Raw genomic sequence first — 10,182 nt, 5'->3', positions numbered from 1 at the left:
GCAGTTTTACCCCGCGCATGCGCAGTTTCATCACAACAGTTTTACCCGCAGAGTCCGTTTACCGTTACATTAACCCATACAATTTGTATTATGCATTTCCTAAACATGTACTTGCTAATCAAACACTTTATATGAACAAACTACTAATCTATAAAACACAATCGGTCTTCCGACCTTTTACTGTGTTGATATGCGCGAGGGAGAGAGAGCAATACAGCGCTCGTGTTGTTTGAAGGCGGTGAGAGTGCGCGCGCGCGCGGCCGGGGCTCTCTCACTGTTTGTTCTTATGCGCCCTGTCCACTGATCTAAATAATTAGTTGTTACGACGACTTATTTGTTCCCTCGTTTTAATAAATCGTGGACACGTTGAACTATTTCCCTCCCTCATTTTGATTTAACGTGGCCAAAAACAGTTTGATACTATTAATTAGTGAATGCTAAAGACCTATATTTTGTGAATTGGTGAATATTCAGGTGAATTATTTCGTGGCCACGAATTAATAATAATTATTAAACTGTTTTTCGTCCCTGTGAAGATAGCTCTTCAGTGAAGGCCGACTACAGCTTTTTATTCCTTTTTTTTTTTGTGAATTGGTGAATATTTATCAGTATCAGGTGAATTGTTGTGGCCACGAATTAATAATACCTCAGCACGTTTTACAAGCCCCTTCTCGATCGCAGCGGCAACGAGCACTTTGATCACTTGATTTAAAAAACAAAACATTTCAGCGCTAGATCGCCTAAAAAAAAAAAAAAAACGAACGAAATGAATGCTCTGCTAGTTAACTGAAGATGTTTTGTTTATTTGTATTGGTATTCATGCCGCGAGATGTTTCAAAAGTGGTGACAATATCGACCTTAGAAAATAGTGGTGGGGACATGTCCCACCCGCAAATTTTGCCTATCTCGGGGTTGCGGCGCGCACACTATGGTTAACCGAGTATTAACCGCTAAGGGCCTCGGTTAACGGTTAATGAAAAACTTGAAAACGTGCAGCCCTAGTTCTGGCGCATTGTTGGAGCGTTGCTATTTTGAGGAACAGAAATAGACTGCGCCATTGACCAACTGAAACCTGGTCTAAAGTCAATGGCGCAATAATTTTTTTGTTGTTTAAAGAGCGTGTTAGTAATGTGCGCCTATAGGCGGGTCCACAACGCATGTACACACTGCTTATTACACACACAGGGACGCACAGCGGCACACAAACATGCCAAATATTTAAAATAAAAGGATTATAATGTAAAAGATTATTATTGTGTACATAAAGATATGGTGGAATCCGGCATGTCCTGTAGATGTTCTGCTTGCGCACTTTAACCTCGCGCACGAGCGGATCCGTTTGCGCTCTGGAGACGCGTTCGGTCTTTCCACTATCAAATTCCGTCATGTTAATAGCGAATCTGCCATGGCGAGAGCGCAACTGGCATTTAAAGGGAATGGGAGATGAAACTCTGATTGGTTTAATGCACGTAAATCCCAAAACACACCCATTACTCATTATGAGAATAGGGACAACCCTTTTAGACCATGCGCCGGGAGCGCCGACCATTTTTCCCGTCGTTAAACTAGCAAAAGTGGATTCCGACGCCCTAAGTGAACTTGCGCCGTGCGCTTTAGACCATGTGCTTAGATCGTTAAAATAGGGCCCTATATATTAATAATATGATATTAAGTGCACTAAGCCATATCACACTTAGTTCGATTGACAGATACTTTGCTAAAGCAAAAGTGCAAAACAAAATGTTAGAGATCTTCTGGTATAATATTAAGTATAAAAATATTTTCGGTTCATTATTATTCTGGCGGAACAGATTTAGTGGTAATTACTGGGGAACACTGTAATAAATATTATAAATCTGGTTGTTCCTGTTCTGTTTGCTGATTGGTCAATACATTTGGCAGTATCTCACAGTTTCTTGTACGTTATGGATTGATTATTTGATTCTGATACAAAGTCAAGTGCTTTGTTTATATAGGACTTTATGCAATACAGATTGTTTCAAAGCAGCTTTACAGTGAAAAACTGTACCTAATGTACTGATGTAATGCAGAGACATGTTGTTCATCTTTCAGGGAGCTGCAGTTTCTCCGTGGAGGAGGTGAGCGCTGTATGCATCAATTTGCAGCGGATAGCAGCGCACGCACGTGACACTGAGGAGATCGGACGATTCTTTCATAGCAACATCATTCCACGACTTCTAGGACTGGCGTTACAGGCAGCGCTGCAGAGTAGAGACGCGGGTCAGTGTTTGTCATGATTTTCTGGTGTGTGTTTGTCATGATTTTTTGGTGTGTGCTAGTGTTTGTGCTATTTGTAGATGTAACTGTGGGTTTGTTCAACAGGTCACAGTAGTCCTCTCACAGATGAAGCCGTTCTTTCTGCTTTAGTTCCGGTCATCAGCACGGCCTGTGCTGCGTTACAATCAGAGTGAGCCACAATCATATATTATATTATATGTGACTGATGTGACTTTCAGAAATTAGGGCTGGGTATTGACAGTTTCAAGAATCAAGATTCATTTTGATTCTGATTACAGGCTTTTTGAGTCTATACCATTTACATTATTGATTCATTTGAATTAGTGCCGCCAGTCGATTAAAACAATTATCTAATTACTCTCACGTTTTTGTAATTCAATTGCACCTAACATTTAACATTTTTGATATTTTTATATTGTAATAATTTCACATTTAAACAACTTGTGAATTAAGTGAACTTAAAACAATCTTCAGTAACACTTTATTTTAGTGTCATTGTTACGTTATATGTAGTTACTATAGTATTAACAGTAAATTATGCATAATTACATGCAACTAACCCTCAACCAAACCCTAATCCTACCCTAACCCTATAGTAAGTACATGTAGTTTATTATTATTATTAAGTATTTAAATGTATAATTACAGAGTAACAACGACACCTTAAAATAAAGTTTAACCCAATCGTCACATAAAGCCATTATAATAAATGTCACATTTACCTGCCCTTCAATATATCAGGCCTCAATATTGTCTATTTGCCCAGTCAGACCAGTTCAGATTTTTACTTGCCTTGTCAAAATGCACAAAAAGTAATTGTTTTCGTTGTTTTTGACCCATGTAACCTTGTAAACAGTGCTTTAAGCTATAAGATCTGAGGCATATGACGCGGATCTAACACACATCCCATTTTCTCACAACTCTACTACATTTAAGACTTTATTTAACTAATTTAAAAGGGTACTCAACAAAACAGGCATTTTCTCATAATTTTGTTTGTTTTGTCCGTTCAAGCGCAGACCAAAACAAAAACGGACATTGTTTAGCATTGTTTTTCGGAGAAACAAGTATGTGAACTTAGAATGTTTCCTAAATATCTGCAAACATATTATGGTATTTTTGGGCTTTAGTACAGCCAAAAAGTGACATACAGCACCTTTAATCAAAATGAAGATAGATTAAAATAGATCATTATGATTAACCCAGCTTTAATTAAAAAAAATACACATTTTTGAATACAAGTCTTCTTGATTTCTTATAGATCAGCGTCCCGCATGGCGGCCCAGGCTGTTTCCCTGTTCCTGGATGGAGATGTGTCCTTTCTGCCAGAGAATGCCTTCCCTTCCCAAATCCAGTTGCTCCAGGTGTGTGACAAGATCAATCACACTCAATAGTCAGGGTTACATTTGCCAATCCAGATTAACTGAGTTCGACTTCTATAAGAGATTCTGTTCTGGGAGGATTGTGAATGGTGGTGTAATGTCTCTCGGATCATCAGTATCTACTCAAGGTTCTCCCATAATTCAGCAAGTGTTTGTGGATGATTCTAGGGTTTGTGTGTGTGCTGCTTCTCCCACAGAGCCAGGCAGAGTCTCGGGGGCCGTCTCAGTTGGTGTGTCTGCTGATGGCCTGTGTTTGCTCTCTTCCACGCAGCGTAAGTTAAACTCTTATCTCACTCTCATCAGAATATTCATTTAGTACATTGTTTTCTACAGAGCTCGTTATTGTAGGGCTGCACTATTCTCTTTTCTGATAAAAATAAAAATAAATCACAATTACTTTTTAAAATGCAACTTAATTTAAAAAATCTGAAAGTTTGTTGTGCAGGGCTGCACAATTTGGTCATTTTTGTTTAATGATTGTAAGCAATGACATATATATATATATATATATATATATATATATATATATATATATATATATATATATATATATATATATATATATATATAAATAAAATATAAAAACAATAATAATAGTAATTATTTACATTCTATTTTATATTTTTATTGTAAAATTTCACTGTAAATTAAAAAATTCTAGCATATGCAAAAAATATAATAACAATGAACATAATAAAATAACAGTAATATGTATAGTTGTTTCTAAATATGACTATAATAATAATATAAATCATATTAATAATAATAATAATTATTATTATTATTATATTTTTATTTAAAAATACAAATTGTAAAATTGTAATCCTAATATTTCTGGCTGTCTTAAAGGGATAGTTCTCCCAAAAATAAAAATCCTGTCATCATTTACTCACCCTGAAGGTGATCCAAACCTGTATGAGTTTCTTTCTTTTTCTTTTTCTTTTTTCTGCTGAACACAAAAGAAGATATTTTGAAGAATGTTGGTACCAAAAAGTTGATGGACCCCATTGAAGTATTTTTTCCATCAATGGTTTGCTCAACCATATTCTTTAAAATATCATCTTTTGTATTCAACAGAAGAAATAAATTCATACAAGTTTGGAACAGTTTGAGGGCGAGTAAATGAGTAAATCGCACTATAGTTTAGGGTCCAATTCTCACTATTAACTACGATTTTGCCTTAATAAACTTCCAATTACTGTTTATTAATAGTTAGTAAGGTATTTGTTAAGTTGGGATGTGGAATATGGTCATTCATATGTGCTTTATAAGTACTAATAATCAGCCAATAATATCCTAGTAATATGCATGCTAACAAGCAACTGGTTAATAGTGAGAATTGGACCCTAAACTAAACTGTTACCGGATCTTAATTTTTGGGTAAACTATCTCTTTAATTTGCAAACATAAAAAAAAGCTTTATTTTAGATGGAAAACCACAGGATAATTGATTCTCATTACAAGTTTGGTAAGCTGCGGTTCTCATGGAAACTGAGACTTGCACATTGGCTGAACCAAAATAAATATTTTTAATGCAATCTGAGTGCAAGAAACACTATTTATGGGGCTGTTCATGTCAGATGTTGTAGCTATTGTAAAATATTTTAATTTCATCAATTCCACAACAGGTGGATATCCCTGAGATTGACAGGCTTCTGGTCCAGTTGGAAGATCTGATCTGCACGTGTTCACACCTGTTCTCCTACACGTTTGCAGCGAAATGCTTCGCTGGATTGGTCAACAAGAGGCCGGCAGGTACACACACGATGGCTTTGTCTTCTTCCTTTATCACATGCACTGAATTTTGTGCTACATGACCTAGGGCTGTGCAATTAATCGTAATTGATTTTCAATTTTGGCTTCTAATGATTGAAAAAAAAGATAATCGAGGTAAATCGGTGCGCTTTTGTTCCTCCCTGAGCCAAACATCCAAATCAGTCGAATAAGTGAGTGTTGTAAAATGCAATCCACTGCTGATAAACGTGCTTGATATTAAAAGTGCATTAAAAGAATAGACAGCCTAAAGACAAGAATATATAACGCATGCCTCGCTCTCGGATTCACCATTACAATGGTGGGTAATGAAGAGAGAGCACAGTGTTGCATGCCTCAAAATATTAGCTTCTGATGGTATGAAGCTAGACAAGTTAAGACGCCACTTGCACATCACAAAAACAAAGAAAAGCCTGTTGAAGTTGAGAGTTTGTCGCACTGTATTAATTAAAATGTTTCAAATAAATCCTACAGGATTTTGCATGCAAGGTCATGTCTGAGCGAGTCTTTATGTTGGTGGGGGCTTTAATATATTTATCTCTACAAAAGCTTTGGGAACCACTGCCTCTTTTCTATCAATGTAGGTCAGTGGAATAATGAGTGGGTTATTTGAGCTCTGGAGTTGATTTACCTGATCTGCATATCACGTATGCCATGTGTGTGTGTGTGTGTGTGTGTGTGTGTGTGTGTGTGTGTGTGTGTGTTCAGGTGAAGCTCTTGACGCAGTGCTGGAGAGAGTGTTGAAGAGGATCAGTGTAGAGCTGGGGAACGGTTCCTCTTCCCGGCGAACACAAGCCTTCACACTGCTGCTCTGGGTAATGACCAGATCAAGAGAGTACCCAGTTTTTTCATTTCTGAACTGTCGGTCTTCCATTGTTCCACTGTTTTGAACAGATTAAATGCAGGATTTTATGCACGTAAATGCTGATCAACACACATACATATAGAGCACATCAAATATGGCAAACAAAAGCTTAAAGGGGTGGTATAATGCCCTTTTCACAAGATATAAAAAGTTTCTGATGTCCCCAGAGTGTGTATGTGAAGCTTTAGCTCAAATATTGCAAATATAACAATATCAGATTTGTTATATAGCATGTAAAAATTGTCACTTTTTGAGGCTGAGCAAAAACATGCCGTTTTTGTGTAGGACCATTTAAATGCAAATGAGCTGCTGCTCCCGGCACAGAGCTTTATGTATTAGCTGATGTGGAGTTAACTATCTTTTAGTCATTGATTAGCATATTCTGTCTTGATAATCTATAAATCGTGTTCCGGGGACGGGTTTTATGTACATTTTAGGGTTAGGGTCACTAACCCGTGAAGAAGCTCATTGTAGTCTCTACCAGCCGTCGGTTGTAGTCCTTAAAAAGTAATTTCTTTAAAAGCAAATATCTCCCTTTGCTTTGAACTTTGAGCGTCGTAACTTTGCAGATGTTGTTTATGCTCAAACAGCAACATTACACACTAACTAAAGTTAGAAAAGTCAAATCATATTCAACCACCCCTTTAAACGTGCTTGTTTGATGCACTGAGTTTCCACCTTTTTCTTTTGTATAGGTGGCCAAAGCCCTCCTGTTACGGTACCATCCGCTATCAACAGCCCTGACTGACAAGGTAGGGTTTTTTTTCTAACCCCAGTCATTTTCCGAGGCTCAGTGTTTGAGTGGTCTCTCTCTGTCCTCTGCTTTCAGCTCTTTGCTCTGTTGAGTGACCCGGAGTTAGGATCTCAGGCAGCCGATGGCTTCTGCGTCCTCATGAGCGACTCTCCAGATGTGCTCAATCGCAGCTGCCACGCCGACGTGCGCATCATGTACAGACAACGCTTTTTTGCTGAAAACTCAAGCAAACTTGTTGAAGGCTTCAACTCAGCAGAGCAGGGTACCTCCATTACCACTTCCTGTCTTAACCACCGAGAGGACGAAATCACTTCGCTTGCTTTGCATCTACAAATACCACTCAACATTTCATTATAACATTTCATGTTTTTGAAAGAGTTTCTGATGCTCAGCAAGGCATTATTTGATAAAAAAAAGTAAAAAACAGTATTATTGTGAAATATCATTGCAATCTAAAATAACGGTTTTCTATTTGTAATATATTTTGAAATGTAATTTATTCCTGTGATCAAAGCTGAATTTTCAGCATCATTACTCCAGTCTTCAGTGTCACATGATCCTTCAGAAATCACTCTAATATGCTGATTCACTGCTTAAGAATCGTTTCTGATTATTATCAATGTTGAAAAGAATATGATAAGAAGAACCATTATTAATAATTGAATACAAATAATCAAATCATCATATTATACTGATTTCTGAAGGATCATGTGACACTGAAGACTGGAGTAATGATGCTGAAAATTCAGCTTTGATCACAGGAATAAATGACATTTTAACATATTCAAAAAGAAAACGGTCATTTTAAATTGTGATAATATTTCACAATATTGCAGTTTTATGGTTCAGCGGTAAAAAAAAGTTGTCAAAAAACGTTTGACCGGTTGTGTAAATCATTTGCTCCACAGAGAAGAAGTCTTGTTATTTGAAAGCCCTGTCACACATCGTCAACAACCTTCCCCGAGAAGTGCAGCTCTCAGAGCTTCCTGCAGTGAGTTGAGTTCGCTGTGTTTTCAGACGTGTGGAGTGTTTCGCAGTGTGTCGAGTGTGTCCTGTGCTGTTCTCTGCAGCTGCTGCCGCTCCTGCTGGAGGCGCTGTCGTGTCCCGATCGAGAGGTCCAGTTCTCCACCCTGTCCTGCATGCAGCCGGTGCTGCTGGAGCCCCCGGAGGCCCTCAGGAACCAGCTGGAGGCGCTGTTCTCACGCATGCTGGCCCTCACCTCCAGCCCTCACATGGTACACCGCAGAACAGTGCTCTGAGCAGTCGCATGTGATTGTAGTCGATCTGTTGACAGCGATTGCCTAATTTTGACTTTATCTTCACTGACAGAAAGTGAGAATTGCATCAATCCGCTGCGTTCATGCTCTCTCTCGCCTGCCTGAACATGTGGTAAGAGAAGACGTTTTTAGGGCTAATTGATGCTGAGCGTTTTATTCGACTTAATTTAAAAAATATATTAATCATTAAAAAGTATTATATTATATTTTGATCTCCAAATCTTTTTTTGAAATTGTGATTTAATGTTAATGTTAACATTGTTAATGTGATTAAATTAAATTATTTTTCAGCCCTTGAAATCACAATTTAAAAAATTGAGATTAAATTTTCATATGTATATGTATGTATATATATATATATATATATATATATATATAATTAAATTATTTTTCAGCCCTTGAAATCACAATTTAAATACATATTTACACAATTTACGTACATACACGTATATATCCACAACTTTCCCGAACTCTGACCTTTCCCGTGATCGCTATGGCAACGTAGAACAAGCCGGTAACGAACTTCCGGTTTACGTTAGCCTGAAGAGTCTGCTATCAGAGAGCCTCAACAAGCCCAAACAACTTGCTTGGGTAATGACGAGTAGAGCTTAGATCGGGCCCAAAAAATCAAGCCCGACCCTACCTGAGCCCGTTGTGTCCGAGCCCGGCCCGACACACTAACTGTAATTATGAGCCCGAGCCCAATTTAGACCCAACCATTTTTAATACGTCGGCCGTTATAACCAGGGGCGGCGCCAGATAATTTTTTTTACATGTGCTGAGGGGGTGCTAGATATATTATATATAAATACTTTAATAAATAAGCAAAAATTGGCCACTTAATATTTAATATTCAATTATTTTAATGATCACAATTAAAGTATTAATTTTATAAAATTGAACAAGCACAACATTCGGCATTCAATCAAATATTATTAAAGATTTATTATTGTTATAATGTTATTTCAACACAATATCTCGTTGTTTGGACAACATATGTGAGTGTGCGTGTAACAAGCAAGATGTGCATTTGTAAATCCGGTGACACGTGCATTGATTTTTATTAATAAACTAGTCTTTTCTGACAGTGTCTGTTGCAAAGATGAAGTTGACGATCGCCATCTCCGTAGTGAACGCACCTATAGCCTAGAGAGAAATGCACAACTTGGATTACATAATCAGAGAGCCTATTTCTTTTCATTTTGAATTGTTTCGTTTAAAGACATTTAAAGCTTTCTCTAGATAGGCTATATTTCTCATGTCTGAGTTTCTGTTAATTTACGATGAGAGATGCGCTCCTGTTCACGTGCAATGCAAGTGACCGCGCCCTCGCCTCAATGTCTTGATTTATATTGTCTGCTATATATATGCTTCTTCTAAATCCAGGCAATTGGTTGATGAAAAATGTATTAAAATTAAGATACAATTTATACAAAACGAAATTCACTTTAAAGAAAGGCAAAACAAAACTTAATGAAGAAAATTAAGTTTAATCATGTCTGACCCACACTCTATGTCTCCCGATGTATCCTATCATGGTGTTCACTTTTCATAATCAATATAGATGGAAAATATTACATTACAAATTTGAACAAATATGAAACTAAATGCTCTTATTTAATGGCTACAACAAATATAGTAGGCCTACATACTCTATTTGTACAAATTGCTGCACATTCAAGTTAATTCTCGAATTAATTTTAAAATTATTGAAAACAATAAACATACCATTTAAAAATATATATACAGTTGTACTGCAGTTTTTTCTAAGTAGCGTTACAAGAAACACTCTTTCTGCGTAGAGAGTCCGTTTATGTTGGAAACAGCTCCCATTCATAAAATCCTTCAGTTTTCGCGTGTTGGTTGTGCACC

The 10,182-nt window shown here is 37.1% G+C and overlaps 1 protein-coding gene across 1 annotated transcript in view; it reads left to right on the top strand.

Annotated features, from left to right (window-relative positions):
• The window catches only part of mms19 (MMS19 homolog, cytosolic iron-sulfur assembly component), a 31,286-nt gene that overhangs the window by 16,787 nt on the left and 4,317 nt on the right, over positions 1-10,182 (top strand). Inside the window, exons 19-29 of the mRNA XM_081393562.1 lie at positions 2,074-2,241; positions 2,344-2,428; positions 3,521-3,623; positions 3,839-3,913; positions 5,270-5,396; positions 6,123-6,229; positions 6,975-7,031; positions 7,109-7,295; positions 7,942-8,024; positions 8,104-8,268; positions 8,363-8,422. Of these exons, the coding sequence (XP_081249688.1) occupies positions 2,074-2,241; positions 2,344-2,428; positions 3,521-3,623; positions 3,839-3,913; positions 5,270-5,396; positions 6,123-6,229; positions 6,975-7,031; positions 7,109-7,295; positions 7,942-8,024; positions 8,104-8,268; positions 8,363-8,422 (1,217 nt within the window). The remainder of the gene's footprint in view (positions 1-2,073; positions 2,242-2,343; positions 2,429-3,520; positions 3,624-3,838; positions 3,914-5,269; positions 5,397-6,122; positions 6,230-6,974; positions 7,032-7,108; positions 7,296-7,941; positions 8,025-8,103; positions 8,269-8,362; positions 8,423-10,182) is intronic.

Source organism: Scardinius erythrophthalmus, assembly GCF_964197995.2.
Source record: "Scardinius erythrophthalmus genome assembly, chromosome: 18".
Taxonomy (NCBI): Eukaryota; Metazoa; Chordata; class Actinopteri; order Cypriniformes; family Leuciscidae; genus Scardinius; species Scardinius erythrophthalmus.
The sequence above is the reverse complement of the archived record's forward strand: the minus strand, read 5'-3'. Positions and strand labels throughout refer to the sequence as shown.